The sequence below is a fragment of the Erpetoichthys calabaricus genome, chromosome 4 (genome assembly GCF_900747795.2).
Source record: "Erpetoichthys calabaricus chromosome 4, fErpCal1.3, whole genome shotgun sequence".
In the NCBI taxonomy this organism is placed as follows: domain Eukaryota; kingdom Metazoa; phylum Chordata; class Cladistia; order Polypteriformes; family Polypteridae; genus Erpetoichthys; species Erpetoichthys calabaricus.
In genome coordinates, this window is record NC_041397.2 from 299053725 (window position 1) to 299081352 (window position 27628).

General features: G+C 37.3%; 1 protein-coding gene across 1 annotated transcript; it reads left to right on the forward strand.

Moving 5' to 3' along the window:
* Window positions 1-293: 293 nt before the first annotated feature.
* LOC114651477 (immunoglobulin kappa light chain-like) lies at window positions 294-26940 on the forward strand. The gene is made up of 6 exons (XM_028801336.2): window positions 294-419; window positions 10582-10932; window positions 13507-13818; window positions 18052-18177; window positions 24213-24280; window positions 26463-26940. Exons 1-6 carry the CDS (start codon window positions 365-367, stop codon window positions 26571-26573), a joined length of 1023 nt encoding a protein of 340 aa, XP_028657169.1. The 5' UTR covers window positions 294-364; the 3' UTR covers window positions 26574-26940.
* Window positions 26941-27628: the final 688 nt, after the last annotated feature.

Below are 27628 nucleotides of genomic sequence, written 5' to 3' on the forward strand. Positions count from 1 at the left end.
GGGAACTCGAGACTTGAACCCTGGTCTCCTTACTGCAAGCTATTGCACCATCTCAGACCAATGGATTCGTGGTCGTTTTTTGTCTCTCCGTTCATTTTGCTTTAGGTACAGCATGAAAAGTGCAGTAGTTTATATCAGAATATAATTTCGACATGCAGCATTACATGTGCTTCTGATGCAGGTTTGGCTGTGAAGTTTTCACACTATTCTGTTATTTTCCTGTCTTTGACCCATTTTTTCTTTTTTTTTTTTTGCACCTAATGAAATGGCACAGATTCGAATCTCCGCCCTTTTAGAATTTTGTGTCTCTCTCACACTTCGTTGTGCTGTTTCTCACTCTCATGAAGCATCATTAACGTTCAAAATGACAAGAACAATATGTCCACTTGATTTTGTTTTCTGGATAATTTATAGTGCAGGTAAGTAACCTTTTAATCGATTTCTGATTTGAAAGATTGTAACATGTCTGCTTATTTATCATTGTTTTTAAATTCTTGTTTACTTTTGTTTGCTATTGTAAATATTGCCTTGATAAAGAATATATAGCAGTGTGTGCACATCTACTTTTTTATAATTAGATGATTGAAAATATTAGCCTTATAATATTTCATTCAACCTATTCTTAAACAGAATTAAGACCTCTTTTTTCACAAATATACGTTTAAAACAAACCTTTTACACATTCTTTTTGTCTAAATTTAAGTCATTGGCTAAGCATACTGTGCAGTCCAATACATATTTGATGGCTTTTAAATTAATTTTTGACCTTCTGTGCAGAGCTGGAGTCTGCCTTAGTATTCAAAGTCAAAAGTGTTAGTTTTTTTAATGAACTGCATACTGTCATTTATTTATGTGGTTACTTATCTGTGTATTTCTTTATTAAAAAATATGGAATGCATGGTGGAGAACATCGTGACAATAAGTTAGAAAGTCCGTTATCACAATGCCATGTGAATAACTATTATCAGCAATTAGAGATAATATACAATGAACAGCTGTCTAAATTCTTATTACTCAACAAATGAGAAATAATACATAAGGAAAACGTACCTACAATTTTACTACTCAATGAATAATTGGTAATAAGTTTCATGATTGCTCTGGTTTACAATTGACTGTTAAGAAATAAGAGATGATTTTCTTAAGCAAATGGAGATTAATTATAAAGGGAATTAGTGCTGTGGATCGAGACTGTGACTTTAAAATGAGTTCATCAAGAACACGGGGACACAGTTGGAAACTTGTTAAGGGGAAATTTCTCACTTATTTTAGGAAGTTTTTCTTTACACAAACTCATGGAATAAGTGACCAAGTAGTAATGTAGACAGTAGGACTATAGGGATTTTCAAAACTCGACTCAATATTATTTGTGGAAGAATTAAGTGGACAGGACTGGCGAGCTTTGTTGGACAGTATGGCGTGTTAATATCCTACTTTTTCTGAAAATATTAGTAATGTCTTCTATTCTGTTTATTGAAAGTTACTCACTTCTATAGTGTTTATTGATTTGCAGAAGGCTTATGATAGAGTGACACATCCAGAGTCCTGGAGGTACATGAGAGAAAAAGGAGGACCAGAGACGTATGTGAGGATTGTCCAGGATGTGTATGAAGGAGTGAAAACTCAGGTTAAAAGCAGTGCTGGGGTAACAGACAAGATCTTAGTTAGTGTGGGTCTGCATCAGGGATCTTCTTGAAGTCCTTGCCTCTTTGATCTGGTTATGGATGTGTTGATTCATAGTATAAAAGAAAAATTCCCCATGGTGTAGGATTTTTGCTAATGACATTGTGTTGTGTAGCACCAGAATAGAGGAAGTGAAGAGAAAGTTAGAAGAATGGAGAAGGGCTTTGGAAGATAGAGGACTGAAGATAAAGAGAAAGTTGACAGAATATATGAGGGTTAACAATGATCAGGATTCTAATATTAGCCTGCACAGAGAACAACTGAAAAGAGTGTATAAATATAAATATACAGGATCAGTGGTAGCAAGAGATGGAAAACTAGATGCAGAGATAACCCTTACAGTGCACTATGGATGGAACAATTAGAAGAAGGTAACATGAATATTGTGTGACCGAAGCATTACGGTGATGGTTAAAGTTCAGGTTTTTAAGACAGCGGTAAGACCAGTAATGATGTATGGAGCTGAGACATGGGCAGTAAAGGAAGCGCAGAAGAAGAAGTTAGATGTGGCAGAAAGGAGAATGTTGAGATGGATGCGTGGAGTTACAGAAAAATCACATAATAAGAAATGAGTGGGAGAGACATCTAAGAAAGTACAGAAAATTAGGTGGAAGTGGTGTGGACATGTGATGAGGAGAGACAGTGACTATGTGGGCAATTCCTGGTGATGAGAATGGAAGTACAGGGAAAGAGAAAGCAAGAGAGGCCAAATTGGAGGTGGATGGGTAAAGTTGGAATAAAAAGGGTCCAAATGGGGAGGAGGTGCAGGACCAAAATGTTTGGAGAAGGTTGGTCAAGCACATCAACCACACATAGAAGTGGGAAAAGTTGAAGAAGAAAAAGGCAACTCACTTCTGTCATTGCAGTGGTCCACTAGAACATTTACAGCAAATACAGAAAGTTTCTCATTATTAATTTTTAATGAGTTATATATTTTGTGTTGTTGTGGTGATCCACTAGCAACTTATTATGATATTACTGTTACAGAACTGTTTGTTTATTAACCCCTTAACCGCCCCCTGCTGGATATATCCGGCATCGTAGCTTTATTGCTGACGCCTTACTGCCGGAATTATCCGGCACATTTGCCTGTGGTTATGTGAATGCCTGGCGCGTAGTATAACTTGTGAATTTCCCCCTGGGATTAATAAAGTATCTATCTATCTATCTATCTATCTATCTATCTATCTATCTATCTATCTATCTATCTATCTATCTATCTATCTATCTATCTATCTATCTAACTGACAGTTTGGCGTGGGTATTATTACTACGTTGTATTTCGACAACTCTGCGGTTGTATTGGCCGCTCACGTGACGTGATTCGAAAGTGAAAGCTGTGAATATGGCGAAACGTAAACTGACTTCAAGTGAGGTTTTGCAGGCGATTTTGGACAATAATTCTGATCATGATTGTAGCAGTTCTGAAGAAGATTTTAGCGACAATGATGATCAGCAACGTGCGCTGCATGATACTGTGAATGACGACGCATCGGATGATGGCGATGAGTGGGTGTATCCCCAGCATCTCAACTGGACTGCTGCCCGTTATCTGAGCCAGATATGAAAGATCCAAACCGTGACCGCTTGTTCAAGCTACGTCCTTTGATTGACCATTTATTTGAAACATTTCAGCAGGTATTTCAGCAGGTAAATACTGCTTGAATAAATGTAAAGTAAAAAAAACGAAAATTGTTCAGATTTCTCCTGGCATGGGGAATATTTAGGGAGTTGGCGGTTAAAGGGTTAAGCAGTTATTAACTACTAATTTCTCTGGCTGCATATGATTGCTGGTATCTGTTACTACATGTATACGACAATTACAGTACTGTTTAAGCCAGTATACTTTTAAATGATATTTAACTACAAATTAATTTTAAATGAGGTAATGATTGAATTGTTAATGTACTAAACCACTTTTAGCTTATATCGACGAAGCACATGCAGTATGTAGCAAATATGATACTGTTTGAACAGACTTGTACAGGAACATTAATGATGAATACATTTCTGTTGTTGCATTAGACCAGGGGTCCTCAATCACGGTCCTGGAGGGCCGCAGTGGCTGCAGGTTTTTGCTCCAACCCAATTGCTTAATAAGAAGTACGTATTGCTTCTGCTTCACTTCAGTTGTCTCGCTCATTAAGATTTTGAACCCTTATTGCTTACTTTAGTCTTAAACAGATGCAGTCTTGGTTTTTAATTGCCAATTTTTAATCGCCTAATTAGCAATAACATGCAAATGACAAAAGAGACCAGCATTTCTCCATTTAGCTTGTTACCATTTACACCTCTGTGTATTTATCATGCACTATTGGGTTTAATTAAATACTTGGAAGGAAAGTGAAGAGAAAAATGTGAAGGACTGAGAATTACTCATCAATTTTAGCCTTCAAATCATTAGGATGATATCCTTAGAAAGGGGAAGAAAATCTAGGATACGAGAATTACCTGACATAGCAGAGTTAAAGTACTAACAAGGCATGAAATTAAATTATTGGCAAGAATTACTTTCTAATTAAGCCACTGGGTTAGAACAAAAACCTGCAGCCACTGCGGCCCTCCAGGACTGTGATTGAGGACCCCTGCATTAGACTAAAACTATTAATGAATATATGACAGATAGTATACTCTTAGTTTGTGATTTTTAAAAATGTGTATTTTATTTTATTTTCAAAAACCAGAACATCACAATAGCATGCTGCTCAAACAAACAAATAATAATAACATAACAGACACAACCTTTAAAATTAATACAGGAAAGGCAAATGAAAAATAGAAATACAATTAAAAAAGACATAAAACAAGATTCAAACCTCACCCATTTATTATTATGGAATTATTATAAGTTTATCTTGTTAAACTACAGTAGTTTAAAGCTAACAGAAATGTGATAAATAACATGCTCTCTATTATATAAAAAAATCTTGGGACGAGACAAGACTTTTTCAGAGAGATAATTCACGTTCCTCGAGATGAGACTTTGTGCCAAGAGATGAATTGAAAACCTAACAGTTCCAAGTGGGGTCGGAAATAAAAGACAAACAGTAGAAGAAGAAAAGACAAAGAGTAGAAGATGAAGTAGAACGTCGTAAATAGGTTCAAAAACGTTGTCGCAATACACATGCAGAGCAGGTTAGAGATTAAGAAAGTACTAACATTCAAAAGATCTCAAAAAACTGATAGTAAAGATCGCATTAGTGCTAACAAACGGAAATTATTGTTCGGTGAAATAACAGCGAACAGAGATCAAATATATGGACATACTGTAGGTGATATGACAGAGCTACTACAAGTTTAATTTCAAAGAAACCACAATTTGGTCAGGTTTATATTTATGATCATGGAGAAGCGATGCAACATAGAGTCGAAAAGAGTTAAATGATTGGATGTATTAGAAATTCTACAGCCAATAATGATACAAATCCATATGTCCAAAAGTATCTCACTAAAATCACACAAAATTTATTTGAAAAACAGGGACAAAGAAGTTTTCTTGGATTTCTACATGAATCCGAAAGATCACACTCGCATATATAATAAACCAACATGTGATGAATTGTCAGAGATAATAGTTTAAAAAAACGGAGATATCAAAGACAGTGTTGATATTCGTGTTTATCCAAAAGCACAGCACAATTCATCGCAAGAAGCAGATCCAGGAAATGACCAGCGCGTAGGGCCCACAAGGGGGTTGGCGAGCAACGAGAGCAGCGGGGCAGAGCCCCCTAGTCTTTCAAATTATTAACTACAAATAAGTTTATTTTCTCACCAGTGGCATTTCCTCTTTAGGGGTAAGTGGGGCACTGCCCCCCAATCACTGAGCAGATGGCACTGTTGTGCAAAAATGAAACAAGTACTAAACTGGACTCAATAATTTAACCAATTGTTACAATTTAAATCAAAAGCTCAGCTTCATCACCATATTCATATGTTCCCAATTTCCCATGATAAGCTTAGAGTAATTTCTTATCTGCAAAAATATCTCTTCTGGCATATTATGTGGCATTTTCTTTGCACCTGTCCTGCTGTTTTGCAGTTGCTTGGGTGGGCCGCTGGACCCTGCATCATTGTTGGCGTAGCTTTTCTCTGCTGTGCGCATGTGAAATCTGAACTTATAACTTTAGACTGATTTTCTGTTAGATAATTGTTAATAAATATCTGTTGTCACACAAGCCCAAAATAAAAAGTTAATATGTGAAAAATACACAATTACTTACTAAGTGTTACTAACTTCAATGACTCATTCAGGCACCATTGTACATTTTCTTAATTAATTACAAATTGTTAATGACTTCCATTGTTGCTAAGGTATATTATCTATTAGGACAGATGGGACAAATAGAAAAATATTACTTTAAACTTTACTAGTTGACATGTAACTGTAATTAATTTTATAGATACAAAAAACATACACAGTAGGGGTCCTGGGGAGGATATTGGCATTCACATTAATTACTTTAGGTCTCTGTATTATTATGGGAGGCAACAACCCTTCCGGTATTTGATAATGTTTTAAAAATTATTCAAAGATAATTCATTCAAAGTTTGTTTAAAATTACTACAAATCACAGCAATGTATTGGCATTAAAGCCTAAAATTAGAAGTGCCTCATCATAAAACAGACTCTGTTTCATTGTGACTTATCTCCATCACACTCAGTAACGACATGAAGATAGAAAACATCATTGACTTTATCAGAAATGTTTGGTTTTGCAAAGCTAAAAATGTAGTCTTATCAGTTCAATAGAGACTTACTGTCACACGTACATACTGTATGATGTGATATGGAATTCCTGTCTACACACACCACACTACCACTGTCATTATCCAGTGACTCAAATCTCCCACCATAGGTTTTGTAAAATATGACCTCACAAAATAATAGGTAATATGAGTGAATGAGCCAAGTTTCCTTTCATATGAAGTTCTGCAAAATTAATTTAAAGGGATTTTGCAATCATAAATTTTACTGAAAAGATTTTTTTGGGGAGTTTTAAAAGATTTTTTGGAAAGAAAGCAATATTGCTCCTTAAGTGTTTGTCGACAAATTTGGACCCATTCTCAGAAAGGGATCCAAATGAAAATAAACAGTGAAAAACCACCTTTTGGAAATTTAAAATGGCTAAACACACTAAAACTCAGACAAAAGCTGTAATTCATCAAGGCAGTAACATTTTTATCCTAATTAGAAAGTGCTCTATGTGTGGTCTTAGATGAGATTACATTTTGGCCTTTGCAATTGTTTGTGCAAGAATAGTGCCTGATGGGAATTGTAGTCCCCTCATCAGCACTAGATAGATAGATAGATAGATAGATAGATAGATAGATAGATAGATAGATAGATAGATAGATAGATAGATAGATAGATTCTTTATTAATCCCGATGGGAAATTCACATTCTTCAGCAGCAGCATACTGATACAATAAATAATATTAAATTAAAGAATGATAATAATACAGGTGAAAAAAACAGACAATAACTATGTATAATGTTAAATATTAACGTTTACCCCCCCTGGTGGAATTAAAGAGTCGCATAGTTTGGGGGAGGAACGATCTCCTCAATCTGTCTGTGGAGCAGGACAGTGACAGCAGTCTGTCGCTGAAGCTGCTCTTCTGTCTGGAGATGACATTATTTAGTGGATGCAGTGGATTCTCCATAATTGATAGGAGCCTGCTGAGCGCCCTTTGCTCTGCCACAGATGTTAAACTGTCCAGCTCCATGCCAACAATAGAGCCTGCCTTCCTCACCAGTTTGTCCAGGCGTGAGGTGTCTTTCCTCTTAATGCTGACTCCCCAGCACACCACTGCGTAGAAGAGGGCGCTCGCCACAACTGTTTGATAGAACATCTGCAGCATCTTATTGCAGATGTTGAAGGACGCCAGCCTTCTAAGGAAGTATAACCGGCTTTGTCCTTTCTTGCACAGCGCATCAGTATCGGCAGTCCAGTCTAATTTATCATCCAGCTGCACTCCCAGATATTTATAGGTCTGCACCATCTGCACACAGTCACCTTTGATGATCACTGGGTCTATGAGGGGTCTGGGCCTCCTAAAATCCACCACCAGCTCCTTGGTTTTGCTGGTGTTCAGGTGTAGGTGGTTTGAGTCGGACCACTACCACAAGGTTGTAGGTGAGATGGTAATATCAAGATAAAGAACATTTTTATTTATACTCAGCCCCTTTCTTCCTGTGTCAATGGCTCTAATTTCATTGATTATGAAATGGCATCATGTTGTGAGTTTGTTTGTTTGTTTTGTAACGCAAAACACAGTTTCACTGCACATTTAATTTCGCTTAAATCTTTGGCTTGCCACTTATAGTAAGCTAAAAGTTCCAGTTTCGCACCCTATGAATCATTACTTCAGTCATCATTAGCAATGAGTAAGTAACACATATTGAACTGAGTTAATTAGCATCTTCTTAAATAACGAGCTATTATCAACTTACATTGTCATGATTTTTTAATTTAATAATTAATCAGTCTTTGGTAAACATAGAACTGTTAATTAACTTCCATGATCATACTAGGAACAGTTATTAATTAAAGGAATACTGCACCCATTAATGATTATTTTTCTTTTATTTTGTGCTCACCTCATGTTGTGTGTAATGATAGCTCAGAAAAAAATTCTCACATTTTCATGGAGAACACAGAGAAGAACATTTGTGATAGAAAGAACTTCAAATAGAGTCCAATAATGAAAAGCAGCAAACAATATCAAAACATTCTTGAAAAAAATCTCATGTTACTCATATCACATAATCCACATGTCAGGCATCCATTCAAATTCTCACAACATCTCAGACTCAGATATTTTGAGTAAAGTGTTATAAAATAAACCACTTTTAGAACCGAGACAAAAATCCAGACCTGTGTTAGTTAACTTGTTGATTAATTGCTAACTGATACTATTTTAGCAGAATTATTAAATACCAGTAACGCCGTGCAGTGAATACACTTGACTTGAGCATTCATGGTTTTCATCCTCTTTCTCTGTACGCTTAGCATTCATTTGCTCAGAGGTTGATGCGTTTGCTGCTTCCTGAGCAACTCTTCTTTACTCCACCCTAGCGGCCCGCTGCTTCTCTTCTTTCGTCTGCATCTTTTCGCGTTAAAACTGATTAAGTCAGTGTTTGTGTTGCAATTACTTATACATTTTCTTTAATCTTTCACTTAATCTGGCACTTAAGTCTTCAATCTGCCTCAAGAATGATTAGCGAAGGTGGTGGGGAATGAGAACGGCGCCTGTACGCATGCGCCGCACGGCCGCCCTGCTGCGCGCTGCCGAGAGTTGATTCTACAATAAAATAAAATAAAAACAAAAAGAGTAATAAAATCATCACCCCAAAAGCGGATAGTAAAAGTGACGTAATTATATGTGTACCAAATTTCAAGTCAATAGGTGAAACGGTTTGTGAGCTACAGGTGATTTAAAATCCTGGACAGACAAACGAACAGCCACGGTAGCGTATTATAGAAGAAGATTTTACTGTACACATGTAGAACTGTGTTAGGTAATTCTGTCTTACAATAGTTCCTTATTAGATACGCATTTGTGAATATTATCAACGGACCTAAAAATTATAAAGCTAAAATACACCGACATTAGAGGGAGAGAGACAGAATTACCACAAAAATTTGTGTTTTTTGTCTTATTCAATTTCTTGTATTAGGAATTTGTTAGTTTTCGCATACCTCTTGGGGTCAGAGCGTAGGGTCAGCCATTGTACAGCACCCCTGGAGCAATTTTAAGGTTAAGCGCCTTGCTCAAGGGCCCAGCAGAGTAGGTTCCCTTTTGGCAGTAACAGGGATTCGAACCAGCAACCTTCCAGATACGGGTGCACATTCTTCGCCTCAGAGCCACTTAGCCCTATTGTGTGAGTGTTTATCTATTGTTTTACTCAAAAGAGTCAATTAGGCAACACCCGTACAAATTAATAAACTTTCCTAATGGACAAACACCTCAGAAACAACAAATATATACACCGACACAATCAACACCGTGTTTGCTTCTCATTAAAGTACGATGGCCATGCTTGCAGCATCTCATACGTCTGCAAATATGTAACCTACTCCTCGTGATCCCCTCACCTCATCTATGTTGCTTACCTAATTGAATCCCCTGCGGGTTTGCCCTAACCTTCATAAAGAACTTTCTAGAACGTGAAAAAAAGACTAAGATCTCCTGAAAAGTTTACTGTCAATCCAGGTCCTTTGTTGTCTCAAACTTAGCCCTCAGCGTGCTGGCAGTGACAATATTTTATGAACTTTACAAACTTCTGCTTCTTTTCTGCTAACGAAATGCAGAAGTAATTAAAACTCCCACAGTTTTTAACATATCTACTTAAAGAACCTTCTAGAAACTGAACAAATGGTTAGGATTTCCAGGAAAGTTTACTGTCAATCCAGGCCCCTCCTCGTTTCAAATCTAGCCCACGGTCTGCTGGTAGTGAAAATACTTTATGAACTTTAGAAAGTTCTCTTTTTTTCTCTCAAGGTTTCAAATGTTGAAGAAATTAAAACCCACACAGGGTTGACCCACCTCCTTAAAGAGACTTCCAGAAGGTAAAGAAATGACTGGGATCACATGGAAAGTTTACTATCAATCAAGGCCTCTTGTCATTTCAAACCTAGCCCTCAGTCTGCTAACAGTAACAATATTTTATGAACTTTATAAAGCTTGCTTTCTTATCTTTCAAGGTTTCGAAACTTGGAAGCAGTTAAAACATTGCTCTTAGTGCAGTAAATATGTGATCTGTAGTTTGAGATAATCGATTCCAATGTACTATAGACTGCACTAAAAGTTTGATGCTTTTGTAAATTATTGTCTATAAACTCACTTATTTTCAAATAATTCTTAATTTAATCCATTTATTTATTTATTTTGCAGATTTCATTTCTGCAGAGTCCAGCCAGAAGCTCTCCCATCTGGTCACCGCACAAGTGGGTGGATCTGCACTTCTGCAGTGTTCTGTATTCCAGTCTCCTTCAAGTGAGGGGTTTTGGCTGAAGCAATTGCACGGAAAAGCCCCCCAGTACATACTTAAGGCTCCACCTAATTCAGAGAGGGCTACGTTTTATAATGACTTTAAAGATGGCCGCTATCTAATGGAGAAGACCAGAGATGTCTTTAACCTGGAAATTAAACGTCTCAAACCGACGGACATGGGAACATATTACTGTGGAAAAATCCGACATAATCACATCGAGTTTGGTGAAGGAATTGAACTGTGCGTTAATGGTAAGCTGTGAAAACCATGCAATTGAAATGCCTTATTAATGTTGGCAATGACTGTTTTGTGATCATTTGTTTATCCTGTAATGTGCCTTGTGCATGCTACTCATAGCATTGATTGATTGATTGATCGATACCGCTCATTAAGAAACTAAAGTTTATCCATTAAAAGACATGAGTTAAACAACTCTTAGCTGTCGTGCCTGTGTACTGTATGTTGGATCTCATTAAAAGAAAAGTCTGAATGGGACATCAGAAGACTTCTCTTCTTTGTTTATTGAATTCTTTATTATTTTATTTTTTTAAGGTTTATTGTTTCAGCAAAGTGTACAACTTGTTCATATATATACAGAAATCATATTTTATTTTAGTGTGGTGCCAAATGAGAAATCTACTGTATTCTGTTGAGAAGGGGTCTCGAAAAGGATAACAGCAACAACATTCATTTTTATAGCACATTTTCTTATAATGGATATAGCTCAAAGTGTCTTACAAGATGTCAAAGAAGTAGATATATCCAAAGAAAAACAGATTAAAATTAGAAAATAATAATAAAATAGTATACACAAAATAAATAATACACACTTTCATAAGGGTAGATGTGATAAGAGGCCCATGGCGCATACAGTTTTTAAATAAAGAATCGGGTCCTGGGACATGCAGGCTCCGATCTGGTGTGGGTGTGTGTGAGCGTGCGTCGCTCTGGGGTTGATTGGGGTGCAAATGCAAACGGATCAGTCAGATGCCTCATTTACACCTTGGAAGAGGCAGAATATCCCACCTGCACCCAATCAGCCAGGATGTAAGAGGAGACAGCATAGCAGAAAGGGGGAACAAGAACAGACGATGAACAAAAAAAATGAGAGGGACAAAAATAAAGAAAAAGAAGACACAAAATTTAAAGGAAATAAGAGGGGTGGAAAGAGAGGCTGAAACAGGATGGAGCCGGTGCAATTTGAGAGGGGAAGCAGGGGGATGGGAAAGTGAGCCCTAGGTGAGGAGCATAGGGCCAGTGGCTCGAGAATGGGGCAAAGTGGGCCGCTGCTGCTGAGCATTCTTGTGCTCTTTCAAACGCTCAACAGACTACGGTGTGGAAGGAGCAAAGCTTGGCATGGTATCCTGAGAACATCGACGGACTAGTAACAGGGGCCCAAGCTGGAATAAGTGTGGTCTGCACCTGCTGTTGGATGTCTCCTCATGCTGCGGAATCTATAAATAGATAAGCCTAATTTTAGAAGGAAGCACCAAGGATTGTGGTTTTAGGAGAAAATTTTCACCTTTAATTTTAACCTAATTTTTTATGGATTATTTATGGGATATTTTAACTTCTACGTTCACCTGATTTGATGGGTTTTGTATTGAAGGACAACTCCTTTTTGTGTTGCACCATTGAACACTGTTTTTGTTTGGTTTTAATAAAAGCACTGGGCCACTTATACACCAACCCCTTGCTGCATGTGTATGTCCTCATTTGCCTGGCTCATCTCAGTCTATGACTATCAATGGTTTGAAAAGGCTCCTGAAATCATCAGGGAGCATGGAGCTAACCCAGGCCATCACAATAGATTAGGAGAGATAGAGACATTAAATAGACAATTGTTTTTATGAGACTAAATGTGAGTCCAATGAAGAAATAAAAAGTTTAAAAAAAAAAACAAAATCTGCAGGGGTTCCAGGCCAAAAGGCCCATGCAAGGCAGAGACGATCTGAAGTCATTTTCTTTATTTTTATTTAAGGCTTTTCCTTTTAAAATTCAACACTGTGAGTATAATGGCAGGTTGGGGTATTCGCTTTCATTCAAACATCATAGGTGGCTGCAGAGGACTTTGGTGATGGCACAGAAGAACTAGAAAAGAAAACAGAGAAAAGCAAAGATTAATAAAGATTGCACATTCACTGAAAAGTATGATAATCATAAGTATATTAAGTTTATTGTGGGTAGAACTAATTAGGATACCCCTTTACATTAAATGTTCCTCATTGCAGTGGGTTTACTTTGTAGTTGCTTGATCACTACATGCACAACTACAGTGTAAGTAAGCATGTAACTATGTCCTTACTCCATAACATGAGTGCCAGGATAAGTATTTACACGTGGTGGTGTGCTTCATCTATATCATTAGTGAGATTACACGGTAAAAATACAGTGTAATTATACAGCTAAGGCAAATATATTAAACTAGCTGTGTAAGCCCAACTACTGAAATCATCAGAAAAAAAAATTGAAATGTAGAGATGTCAGGTAATTAAAAGGAACTACTCTGGGCATCTCTCTCCTAGGAGGTTTTGTTTTGCCGATGTGCTCCCCTCACGTCTGTATTAGCGGCTAAGCGAGCGACTCTATCTTCGGAGGTTTCGTTTTGCTGACCTGCTGGCCTCGCTTGTGTTATTAGCGGCTAAGCAAGTTTTCTGTTTCCTTGGAGGTGGAGCCCTTTCCCCGACTCCACCTCTCGCTTCTGGGCAGACACACACACTTCCACGTGTAGACGTTTATATATAAGATATTTATGACCTAAAACATTGCTAAGAAATGTTTTATTTTAACAGTCATAAATATTCATAATGATTTTTTTTTTTTAGGTAGTATATCGAAGGAGTCTCTACCAATTTTTAAAGTTACAGAAGAAGGGCGCATAGTCACCCTGAGCTGTATCATAAACCAGGACATTTATGGAGAAGAGTTCAGAGTACTTTGGTTTCGTCAATCCTTGGGGGAGTCGTCGCAAAAAATTACAACCATCTCTGGAAATGGGACCATGAAACGTGACTGTGGATCTACAGAATGCATTGTCAAAAGCAGTCTCAACTACTTGGCTGCAGGAAAGTATTACTGTGGCGTAGTAATGTGTGGAAGAGTTTTTATCAGCAATGAAACTAACTGGAATTTCACAGGTAACTACAACAAAAAGTGCATTTTAAATGAGCTGATTTGGAGGAGATAATTTTAACCATCTAGGTATTAATAATAATAATAATATTACCACACTTCATTTTAACAAAAATATAACTTGTTCCTAGTGCACCCACATGTCTATTCTAGCTATTAATCCATCCATTTTGTGAGCCTGCTTATTCAGTTTTAGCTGTTGGGGCTCAAGGCAAAAGGCCGGCATAAAGCTTGGGCACAGGGCAATCACCGACACACTTAACTTCACTGAAACAAGTCAATCAATATACCCTGAGATGTGGATAGAAACTGGAGTATCCACAGGAAACAAAGACAATCATGGGAAAATTGCGTAGACTCCACATTGACTTTTATAAACTCTGCAGCTTTGAGGTAACAAAACACTGTAAAGTGTACATAAGAACATAACAAATGTGACAAGTCAGAGTAGACCATTCAGTCCATCAAGTCCATTTGTTTCACTAATATCTGTGCTGCCCCAATATCTCTTCCAATTTGTTTGTCTATCAATACATTTTTTACATATATTCTTGTGTATGTTGGAGGTTTGGTCTTAAGAGGATTCACATTCTGACATTTATTTTACAGGAGGGAAGAGCCAACAGCAGAAAACAAATACATTTACCCCCTATATAAATGCTTCATTTATTTTTTTTAGTTAAGTCTTGTCATGTTTTAAACAAGTTTTACACAGATCATCTCAGCAAGAATTTGATTTTTTCCCATTTCAAAGAGTATAGACTGTCAATATCCAAATCCAGTATTAAATGCTTGGCATATATAGAACTAGAGTAAATTCTATATTTGGCAGGCTTCCACTTAGATTGTTGAAGGGAAGATTCTTTTAAATGTTTTTGTATGTATTTAAGATGCTGTTTTGAGTCTTCAAGACTGACATTTATTGCCTCTGGAAAAGAAATGGGTGAGAAACATTGGAAATTTGGATATTTCTTTTAACAAAATTTCTATTTCGAAAAAAGTGGGAAAATTGTGTTGCTGGAAAGCTAAATCTGAAATGTAATTGTTAATCAGATTCAAACATGTTACCCAGTTCTTATTGTCTCAATCCCGAGTGCTTTCTATACAGGTGCTGGTCATAAAATTAGAATATCATGACAAAGTTGATTTATTTCAGTAATTCCATTCAAAAAGTGAAACTTGTATATTAGATTCATTCATTACACACAGACTGATGTTTAATCAAATGTTTATTTCTTTTAATGTTGATGATTATAACTGACAACTAATGAAAGTCCCAAATTCAGTATCTCTGAAAATTAGAATATTGTGAAAAGGTTCAATATTGAAGACACCTGATGCCACACTCTAATCAGCTAATTAACTCAGAACACCTGCAAAAGCCTTTAAATGGTCTCTCAGTCGAGTTCTGTAGGCTACACAATCATGGGGAAGACTGCTGACTTGACAGTTGTCCAAAAGACGACCATTGACACCTTGCACAAGGAGGGCAAGACACAAAAGGTCATTGCTAAAGAGGCTGGCTGTTCACAGAGCTCTGTGTCCAAGCACATTAATGGAGAGGCGAAGGGAAGGACAAGATGTGGTAGAAAAAAAGTGTACAAGCAATAGGGATAACCACATCCTGGAGAGGATTGTGAAACAAAAATGTGGGGGAGATTCACAAAGAGTGGACTGCAGCTGGAGTCAGTGCTTCAAGAACCACCACGCACAGACGTATGCAAGACATGGGTTTCAGCTGTCGCATTCCTTGAACTCAAGCCACTCGAACAAGAGACAGCGTCAGAAGCATCTCGCCTTTGGACTGCTGCCGAGTGGTCCAAAGTTATGTTCTCTGATGAAAGTTAATTTTGCATTTCCTTTGGAAATCAAGGTCCCAGAGTCTGGAGGAAGAGAGGAGAGGCACAGAATCCATGTTGCGTGAGGTCCAGTGTAAAGTTTCCACAGTCAGTGATGGTTTGGGGTGCCATGTCATCTGCTGGTGTTGGTCCATTGTGTTTTCTGAGGTCCAGGGTCAACGCAGCCATCTACCAGGAAGTTTTAGAGCACCTCATGCTTCCTGCTGCTGATGAACTTTATAGAGATGCAGATTTCATTTTCCAACAGGACCTGGCACCTGCACACAGTGCCAAAGCTACCAGTACCTGGTTTAAGGACCATGGTATCCCTGTTCTTGATTGGCCAGCAAACTCGCCTGACCTTAACCCCATAGAAAATCTATGGGGTATTGTGAAGAGGAAGATGCAATACGCCAGACCCAACAATTCAGAAGAGCTGAAGGCCACTATCAGAGCAACATGGGCCCTCATAACACCTGAGCAGTGCCACAGACTGATCGACTCCATGCCACGCCGCATTGCTGCAGTAATCCAGGCCAAAGGAGCCCCAACTAAATATTGAGTGCTGTACATGCTCATACTTTTCATGTTCATACCTTTCAGTTGGCCAACATTTCTAAAAATCCTTTTTTTGCATTGGTCTTAATTGATATTCTAATTTTCCAAGATACTGAATTTGGGACTTTCATTAGTTGTCAGTTATAATCATCAACATTAAAAGAAATAAACATTTGAAATACATCAGTCTGTGTGTAATGAATGAATCTAATATACAAGTTTCACTTTTTGAATGGAATTACTGAAATAAATCAACTTTGTCATGATATTCTAATTTTATGACCAGCACCTGTAAGATAAATACTGAGTAGGTCTGAAAATGTTTAATCAGGTGATTATTATGTAGATGAACAAGAGATCAAAGCTTCTCTGCCCAGAAGTGCATCCTGCAATGATTTCATATTCTGAGTGATTAGTAGATGACTGAATTATTGGTATATTGACGAAAATTAGTATTTGCTGGGGTACAAAGCAGGGCATATAAAGAAGATGTAGTGCAAGATTTAATTTCCATTGCTGACCAGGCTGGTGTAAATTGATTAATTTGTGCCAATTACCAGATCTTTATAGTGGGTATATTTGCCATGCAGTAATAATATTGAAAGTTAGTTGGTGCCATGTTACCTTCTGATTTAAGTCTTTGAACAAATGGGCTTTTCAAATTTCAGGTAAATTAGGTTATAATTGAGTCTAGTTTCTTAAAAAAAAGTTTGTGTATGTATATAGGGATGCTCTGATGTTCATCTTGACATTATTGATTCCGCCTGCTAAGGCGAGATGGAGGGTATATCATCTGTGAATAATTTGTTTGATTTTTACCATACTCTTACCGATATTGGGTTTATATTTACATGGAATGCTTATCCCTAGATATGTAAACTGTTTTGATAGAAGGAGTGAACAGATGTCCAGTCTAGTACGATGGACTAAAGAGTTTACTAGAAAAGGTACACTTTTACTCACATTTATTTTGAGTCCAGATGTCTTTTGAAATTCTGCTAATGCATAAAGGACTAATGATAAATATGCTAGTGGATCTGATATACAGTATATAGTGCCATATCATCTGCATATTGTGATATTTCCTGTTTGAGTCCTTTTCTGGTGATCCCCTTTTAGCTCAGATGCACTTTGAAAATTAATAGCCAGTGGCTCAATGGCTACTGAAAAAAAACAATGGTGATAGAGGGTACTCTTGTTGTAAAACCACATTCTAGTCTGAAGTAGTCCGAGTCTGTGTTACTAATATGAACTGATTCTTCCTGATTGTTATAAAGTAATTTTATACCTGTAGATATATTTGAGCAGAATCTGAATTTGTGCAATGTTCCCAATTGGCTCTATCAAAAACTTTTTCTGCAAACAAGGAGAGTAAGATTTCTGTTGAGTTACATTTTGTGGGTGAGCATATTACACCAACGTTTTGAAGTTTAGTGTCTGCCTTTAGTAAATATCTAAATTCTTACTTTTAATTAGTCTGTTGAGTTCAACAAGTGACCCTCTATGACCTACTTCACGAACTACTGCAACACACTTAATTATAAACAATAGCAACAACTTGCGATCCACTGGTAGCAGCCCACAACTCAAAAGTGAATCACAACTAAGTGGTTATGAAATACTGGACTAATGCACTGGTATCTCTCTTAAATTTTGATTCCAATATTTCTGGAATAGTCGTCACCTGCACGTTTCCCTATAATGAAAGAAGTAGGCATAGGAAGTGGATTAATGGAGCTTAAGGAGAGACAGGAAGCCAGGGCAAATTTCATATGGCACTGGATAAAAGCCTTTTAATTTATTTAACTCAAGGTAATGAGATGTTCTTGATTTTGTCTTCAGTAGGCGATGAATTTTCTTCCAGGTTTGATCCAATTGTCCTCACTTTGGCCCTGAGTAACTTAGTCCTGCTCATCCTTCTTCTTGTATTTGCATTAAAGTGGATAAGTGGAAGCCGTCAATATGCAGGTGAGTTGTGAACATGCAGCATTAGATATTTGTTAAAATATTCAGTAAAAAGCTCATATTTTGTGTGTTCTCTAAAATTTTATCCGTTATTTTCTGTCCCCATTTCTGATTCCAACTGAGGAAAATACTGTCCTGGTATAATTGGAGCATGAAAAGGCAAATAAACAATTATACTGAAACAATTCAATATAACAAGTTAGCCTAACATGCATGTCTTTGTGAAAACACTATACAATACAGATTGACGGCATGGAGAACATGCAAACTCCAGAAAGTCTGGAGATCAAATAAACAACTCAGAGACAAAATCATAACTCAGTGTAACACCTAAACTTAAAATATATTAAATAAGTTAACCTGTTTGAATGGAAGTTGTTGTAAAATGTTGCATTGGTTTACCATTTCCTATAATTTTTGGAAATACTAGTTTCTTAATTTTTGTTTTTAACTTCCCTACAAGATCTGATTGCATGTTGTACATGGAGTTTTGTTCCTCAAGGAATAAGAGTTTTACGTCTGTTGCATTATGACATATTTAAGAGTTTAATTATGATAATGTCTTATCATGATGCATTTTGTTTAGGGGTGCAGCCATTTTGTAACAATCGTGTCAATTGTTGGAGTGATCCTTCCTATATACCTGTGATTACAAATGTCATGAAAGAGAGTTTCAAAAATGGCAAAAATAGGTACATGAAACCAAAAATCTCCAGAAAAGCAGGCCAGAACCTTTACTGGCCAGCTCAGAACAGGCTCACTCGGCCTAGCTTTGTCCCAACTACAACTGTGGACTTCAACCTGGTTAGGCCCAAAGTGGACAACACGGGCTTAATAGTTCAGAATATACTTAATGGTTTAAAAATGCCTTACAAGTTGAAGAAACTGAAAAAAAATCTGGTTTCTGATTAAAAGGCAGCAATATTTTCTTATAAGTGACAAAATATTTATTTATAAATAAAGAAGTAACAAACAATGATCAAAAGAGCAATGCACAAATCCAGAAAACAAAATCCAAAGACAAAGGCAAAATGGTTTGGCAAAAGCAAAGCAATGGCAATACTGACACACAAAAGAAAATAAAAGAAAACAAAATAAAAAACAACCTCCAAATGCCTTCAGTGAAAACGCTACCTGAGCTCCTGTGTCTCTGTCTTAAATATTCAGAGGGAAGGTTCAGCAGTGGTAACGTCAAAGTGGTACCACCCCCTTGGGAAGCCACTCACAAAACCCACGGAACATATGCAAATTTAAAGTGACAGTATACAATTAACAAATAAAAAACAAAATCAGCAGAAATAACAGAAAAACAATAAGTCAAAACTAATGAAAACAATAAAACATAAAATATGCAAGATTTCAGACTGTAACATGACATACTGTATGTGACTTGTCGTTTCTTCCGAGGAGGTGGTATAAAGGTTGGCATGTATTTTTCTGGAGCGTGCGATATTAGTATTCCTGTGTTGGTGTATGTTGCTTTATTTTTAGAATTTTCTATTCTTGGTTACAAAGTTTGTTTGTTTTTTTAATTTGGTGTACAAGACTTTGCTTTTTGGTTTATGTTTTAAACTTGACGACTGGTTGGCTGTCTTTTCTGGTTATAACTCTTGCCCGTTTTGTCGACTACGTTTCATCTCCCTATCCTGTACAGTTTAATTTCTTAATGTCTTGCTCTTAGTCAGAAACACACCAGAATTAGAGTAAGTCACCCAAATTCAAAGTGCTTAGAATTAATGTAATGATTCACTTCATGAGGTAAAAACAGTGACATATCTTCTATTAAACTAATAAAGCTTAAGAGCCCCTAATCCTGGAGAGAACCCAGAAGCAACTTTAATTCACATTGCTTACAAACTTGAATGTTTATTGTAAGAGAATATTTTTTAAATAATAACATAGTGTAATTCAGTACATCAATTTTAATCAAAATCTGAGACGTAATGGTTACAAAAAAAATAATTGTGGTGATTTGTCATAGAAAAACCCCATTATAAAAGATAACAGTGGTTACCCAGACCTTGGTGCTGGTTGTGAAGGGGCCCCATAACAGTTCAAGCTTCAGGGCCTCAGAAATGTAGGTACAAGTACATAATGAACAAGAATAACTGTGTCAAATATTTGAAATATTAAAATATGTGCTTCAATTTAAATGTTTAAATTCTAAATATTCTCAGTTGCGATAGAAATTTATTATTTTTCACAATCTGATGGAGGTCCATAGAGGGACAGATACAATACATCCATCCATCCATCCATCCATTATCCAACCCGCTGAATCCGAACACAGGGTCACGGGGGTCTGCTGGAGCCAATCCCAGCCAACACAGGGCACAAGGCAGGAACCAATCCCGGGCAGGGTGCCAACCCACCGCAGAGATACAATACAATACAATTTATTTTTGTATAGCCCAAAATCACACAAGAAGTGTCGCAATGGGCTTTAACAGGTTCTGCCTCTTGACAGCCCCCCAGCCTTGACTCTCTAAGAAGACAAGAAAAAACTCTCAAACAAAATCCGTTATAGGGAAAAAATGGAAGAAACCTTGGGAAAGGCAGTTCAGAGAGAGACCCCTTTCCAGGTAGGTTGGGCGTGCAGTGGGTGTCAAAAAGAAGGGGGTCAATATAATACAATACACAGATCTGAACAAATCCTCAATACAGTATAGAAATAAAAATTTTAGAAGTATGGAGTAGAATTTAACAGTAGATGATATCACATAATATGATTTGGATTTGTTTAGAGTCCTGGAGACCTCATCCATCAAGCTGCCTCCCCCATTTGGCCATTCCACAACTGAAATAGCGCTAATCTGATGAAAGGGCCCCTCTTTCCCACGATTCCTGCGATCCTCCATCAGGGATGACTTTACCTTAGGCAGGCAAAACAACTTGGCAGGTGGGCCGTGGCACCAAGTGCCACATTTGAGTACCAAGAAGAGAAACAGAATATTTGAGGGTTAGTAACAAATTCTAACCATCATGTTACTTATGTTTTAGCGCTAATGACTAACAACAGAGATGCAGTCTGTACAGTTAGTCAGCAGCTCTAGTAAAGGATCAAAAATCAAAAATAACATCAAATTATTTATCACTGACCTTGAAATAGTCTAAATCTACACTCCACGTGCTTATGCCTGAAATTTTTCAACCTTCTAGAAGTGACTCTTAAAGGGCTAGGACCACCAGTAAACAGTCAAATATCAAAACACAGGGAGTTTGGACTGGTTAAATATCATATTTGTGGTCAGCAACCTCAAACAGGCAAATATTAGTTTTGTGAAAAGGAGTAACTTTGGCATCTCGTGTAGGGTGTAATTTCTTGGACAAAATATGTTCTAAAAATGAGGGTTATTCTGATCTAGAGTATTAAAAGTAATTGTAACTCTTCAATTCCACCCGGGGGGGGGGTGGGCTTGGGGTTTTTTTTTAAACGTTAACATTATTCAAAGTTATTGTCTGTTTTTACCTGCATTTTTATTACTCTTTAATTTAATATTGTTTTTTGTATCAGTATGCTGCTGCTGGAGTATGTGAATTTTCCCTTGGGATTAATAAAGTATCTATCTATCTATCTAAAAATGAGGGGGTGAGGTTCCTAAAAAGCTTAATGTCTTGCTTAACTAGACATCAAGATGATTCCAATGGTATTTCATATGTGTTTTTTTTTTTTTTGTACTGCTGATTTCAATGTGTTCCATCACTGATTCTTATGAACACAAATTACTTCCTAGCTTTTGTGGTAGCTGCTACTCTGAGCTCTTCCCTGGTTAGGAGAATTGTTAAAGTATTTTTCTGATTTTCACCTTAACTTTGTTCTTCTTGGTTGTGAATTGGCCTATTGATTTCTGGCCTGTGTTTTGGGTTCTTGTTTTGACATTTGCCTGTTTTTGGATATTGCATTTTTTGGATTGGTTCTCAAACTTAATGATCTCTTAATTCTAATATCGTATGTAAAGATGCCAATGTTGATGTTTGATGTATCCACATATTGGATTGAAGACTCAACCTATTTACTTGATTATTGTTTGCATCAGAAATTATGGAAATGCTCTGATTAGATTAGATTAGATAAAATTTATTAATTCCATGGGGAAATGTAGATACAACAAAAAAACAAAGACAATTAAGGCAGCCAATCAATCAAACAATCATAAGTAAGTAAATAAATAAATATATATTGTGCACATATTTCAAAACTAACCTAACAAGTACATTGGGAGGAAGCACTGAATTGCCTGATAGCAGCGGGAAGAAAAGACGCCCAGAGGTGCTTCTTAGCTCCACATGGGGGAATGAACCTGTGTTTAAAATTGTTCCAAGACAGAGCCTTCTAGAGGGGGTGGTGGGGATTCTTCATGATGGTATTCAATTTTGCCACCATTCTCATTTCCAGAACAGCTTCCAGTTTGTCCAGGGTTCACCCTGTGATGGAGCAGGCCATCCTGATAGTTTGTTCAGGTATTGTGCTTTCTTTGAGCTCAGGTTGCTTCCCCAGGAGAACACAGCATAGACCACCACACTGGCTACTATGGACTGGTAGAAGTTTTCCAGCAGTTTGCTGCACACATCAAAAGACTTGAGTCTTCTTAGTAAGTCCAGTCTGTTCCTGGCCCTTCTTGTAAAGCTCCACTGTGTTTTCAGACCAGTCCAGTTTATTGCTTATGAGGACCCCAGGTACAGTGGAACCTCAGGTCACGACCGTAATTAGTTCCAAAATTCTGGTCGCAACCCAATTTGGTCGTAACCCGAAGTAATTTCCCCCATAGGATTGTATGTAAATACAATTAATCCATTCCAGACCGTACAAACTGTATGTAAATATATTTTTTTAAAGATTTTTAAGCACAAAAATTGTTAATTATACCATAGAATGAACAGTGTAATAGCAAACTAAATGTAAGAACATTGAATAACACTGAGAAAACCTTGAACACAGAAAACTAACATTGCAAGAGTTCACGCTACAGCCTTACGAACCGCTCGCTGTAAACACTTTTTTTTAATGAGTTTTAAGCACAGGGAAAAAAAATGAATATTTGAAAAATCCTTATTTTATGCAAAAACTAACCATAAACAACCAAGAAAACTAACCTTGCATGAGTCGAGTTCTGGCATGAAGGAAGTGAGCAGGAACCTGGGTGGTGAGGAGATTACAGTTTTGAGGTAAAGTCCCTCTGTGTGATGCACGTCTGACCAAGAACAATGTACTGTACAGGGAGAGACTGAACACGTGCGTAAATCACCGGTGCGTACAAACCAGAAGGGAAACGAAATAGAGCACAAAGATTTCACAGCGAATGCACAGGGAGAGACTGAACATGAGCGGAAATCATCGTCACGTATGAACCGGAAGGGAAACTGGCTTGTTCGTCACCCAAGTGTGTGGTCATGAACAGATGCAAAAGTTTCGCAAACTTTTTGGTCGTAATCCGATTTGTACGTGTTCCGAGACGTTCGTGACCCAAGGTTCCACTGTACTTGTAGCTTAACATCACTTTCACATCCTCTCCCTGAATGTTGACTTGTCTCAGTGGCTCCTTGGCTTACTGAAAGTCTTCCTCCAGCTCTTTTGTCTTTACTAATGTTGAATTGCAGGTTGTTGTCCCTGCACCACAAGACAAAGTCCTCCACAGCCTTCCTGTACTCTGATTCATCTCCGTTATTCATGCAGCCTATGATGGAGGAGTCATCTGAAAATTTCTTTTGATGACAGGTGCTGGTATTTTGCTGCAAGTCTGTTGGGTTAGAAGGGTAAACAGGACGGGTGACAGATCAGTTCCCTAAGATGCTCCACTATTACACACCACCATTTCTGACACACAGTCCCTCAGCCTCACAAAGTACTGTCTGTTGGCCAGGAAGTCCATCATCCAAAGCTTTCATTTCCCGGTGTTTCTTTCACTGTTTGCATTTCCATATAAATAAAACTACTACAGATTATTGTATTACAAAAATAAATTGGGAAATATTCTTTTCCTCTGTCTTTACTATATCTCTGCATGGACTGATACAATCTCTTATTAATGTGTCCACAGGCAATGCTGATGAAACAATTTCTGGAGGAAACCAGCACCACTCAAATGTTAAAGCTGATGAACCTGAGGTATTGTGAATGATAGCTGATATTAAGCATTTGTCTTTATGTTATTTCATTCCAGGCCTAATTGTAAATCAGTCTGTTTAGTACTATAATCTGGTTACAAGTGATATTACCTACAGTGACTACTGTTGATGAGAAAGAATAATATCATTATGTTATATAAAAAGGAAAGAAAAGCAAGTGCAAATATCATGCAAGAAAAAAACATAAGAAAAATGTTCTGAGTCATGCTTTTAGAAAAAAATAAATAAATAATACAGTATTTAGGAAGTGTATCAGGGACTTCACAAAATATGAAAAACATAGAGTAACACAATTTACAAAGACCATTATCTTTCTCAAGTTTATGGGATTACTTAATAGCCAAATGATCTCAATGGATATCTCATTTTTGAAAGCCTTTATGATTTCGACTTCAGGTATATGGTAATTTGTTCCAGATTCATGCAATCCTTTATATGTAGAAGTGCTTCCTGGATATATCTTCAGTGCTTGTCGGCTTAATTTTCTCCTTTAGAACATATTTTCTTGTTTAACATAAAGAACTTTGTTAGATCCAATTTTTTAATGACTTTGAGAATTTTAAAAACCTGGATTAGGTCACCACACAGCCTTTTCTGTTCAATACGTAAGACACTTAATTCCCTTAGTCTGGCTGTTTAGTCCAGAAATGGACTTGGCAACTTTGCTCTGCATGGTTTCTAGTGGTGCTGTCTGTTTCTTTGCACTTACTGGGCCTATGAACAGTATTCACCCCCTTTCACATTTAATTGTTGCACAACAATTAATCACAATGGATTTGATTGCACTTTTTATGATACTGATCAACAGAAAAAAACTTTTTATTCTGAAAGTGAAAACTGATCTCTACAAAGTGGTCTACAGTAATTATAAATTTAAAACAACAAAAAATTATTGCATATAATGTATGTTGGGACAAAAATGTGCCTCTCCTCGGGCAGCATTATTTAACTTACTCCTTTTCTATGTTAACTAATGTTGCCTTATTTTAATTTCTTATTTTGTCTTTTATTTTTATTTTCTTTATTATGTAAAGCACTTTGAGCTACTTTTTGTATGAAAATGTGCTATATAAATAAATGTTGTTGTTGTTGTTCTGCCTAAAACCCTTTGTTTGAAGAAGTGTTTCCTGGATTCCATCATCAATGCTCTTTTTCTTAAATTTGATCGACTTCCTTGAGTACATGATTCACTGAATACGAGATGGGACGTAAAAATAACGAGAATTTTTTTCTGGGAGCTGTAGTACTAGGGTGTTGTACCGTGTTAGCCATTATGAATGTAGAGAAAAGCCAAGCCAAATGACACCTTTTATTGGCTAACTAGAAAGATTACAATATGCAAGCTTTCGAGGCAACTCAGGCCCCTTCTTCAGGCAAGATGTAAGATGTTTCTGGGAGCTGGAAGGGTGTTAGTTCCAATGTTTGCCACTAGGTGCGTGTACTAGACTTCCCTCTGCGTCATTTGGCCAAGCGCTGTCCTTGAAGTGCTCAAGCGATGGCATGATGCGGTGCAGAGAAAACGACCCGAATTGTGGTAATCAGGCGAGTGGCTTCAGCATCACAACAACACTCCCGTCCACACAGCATTGAGTGTGTGGCAGTTTCTCACGAAAAACATGACAACGGGTTCTCACCCCCACCCCCACCCCACTTCTCGGACCTTGCATCCTGCGATTTTTTCTTATTTCCAAGAATGAAGAGGGACCTTAAAGGAAAGCATTTTCAGAATGTTGAGGAGGTCAAGAAGCAAATGCTATGAAGGCTATCACTTTGCAAGAGTTTCATAATAGTTTTGAACAATGGAAAAAGCAGTGGAACAAGTGTATTGCGTCTCAGGGAGAGTATTTTGAAGGTGATTAAATTTTGGAAATTTTTTTTTTTTTTTAATTCTCATTATTTTTGGATCCCCCCTCATAAATGAAGAGATTTTGCTGGATCAATTGATAAATGCCTTTGAGAATTTTAAAGACATGGATTGGATCTTCATGTAGCCATGTTTACACCGAACTAAAGAGGTTTCATTTTCTTACAGCAGGACAAAACCTTTTTGCCCAAAGAATGAAATGGAATGGCATGTCAGGTTACAGTAACAGTAAACAGGACTGTGCTGAGTATATAAATGTACAAAAATCTATACAATACTTTTGATTTTTTTTTCACAGGTCCCTGAAATAAATTATGCCTCTTTGAACCTCAGTCCAAGGAAGGGAAAACCGAAACCAAACAAAGGAGACACAACCTACGCAACTATTAGGTATCAGCAATGCCAATGATGCCTCTGCTGAGCTTGGATAAACACAGCACAAATGCAGAATATTAAGTGACTCTGAGGAGTTTAAATCAACTTACAGTACAGTTACTGTTGCATTGTGGACCTTTTATAATTATTGTCTTTGTTTTATCTGTCTGTGTGTAGGTATATGAACAAAATATGAATTTGGCTATATTGTATTCTGTGCATATAATCTCTCCGTATTTTAATTGTTAAAAATGACTTAAAATATTTGTATCTGTAATATAAACCCATGTATATTATGTAATAAAGAACAAAATGTCCTGCACAGACTCAGAATGGGTCAAAGTGTTGTGTGTGAGGCAGCATTACTAAACAATACTTACTTCATGGAAGACCCAGATTCTGTATTACCAGAGCCTATGAAAAAACTCATAAATCCGGCCCACCTTAAATCCCTTCACACCTCTCCATCAGCATCTTTTGTCTTGTAAATATGCTGATAAAGACAAGAAGCAATCAGCCTGCTATTCCATCCCCCCACCGCCTCAGAACAGGTACAAACTTCTCCCACCTCATGCCTTGATTATCTGGGAGTGAAGTGCTGGAGTTTTAAAGTGGAAATAATAGATTGTTATTTGGAACACATGCATTTCATGTGTGTTCCGTTTCTACAATAATCTGTGTAAATACATTGTTAAAACAGAAACGTTTTTCATATTTTCAGGTGGGTATCAGCAAGAGTGAAAGGGAAGGTCTACAGGACGGTAGTGAGACCAGCTAGATTATATGGGTTAGAGATGGTGGCACTGACCAGAAAGCAGGAGACAGAGCTGGAGGTAGCAGAGTTAAAGATGCTAAGATTTGCATTGGGTGTGAAAAAGATGGATGGGATTAGAAATGAGGACATTAGAGGGTCAGCTCAAGTTGGACAGTTGGGAAACAAAGTCAGAGAGGTGAGATTGTGTTGGCTTGGACATGTGCAGAGGAGAGATGCTTGGTATATTGGGAAAAGGATGCTAAGGATAGAGCTGCCATGGAAGAGGAAAAGAGGAAGGCCTAAGCGAAGGTTTATGGATGTGGTGAGAGAGGACA

Excerpts from the sequence above, each read along its gene's own strand:
- LOC114651477 (XM_028801336.2), top strand. The coding sequence starts at position 365 with ATGACAAGAACAATATGTCCACTTGATTTTGTTTTCTGGATAATTTAT. Across the intron at positions 18,178-24,212 it reads TGGAAGCCGTCAATATGCAG|GCAATGCTGATGAAACAATT; the intron begins GTGAGTTGTGAA and ends ATGTGTCCACAG. Across the intron at positions 24,281-26,462 it reads TTAAAGCTGATGAACCTGAG|GTCCCTGAAATAAATTATGC; the intron begins GTATTGTGAATG and ends TTTTTTTCACAG.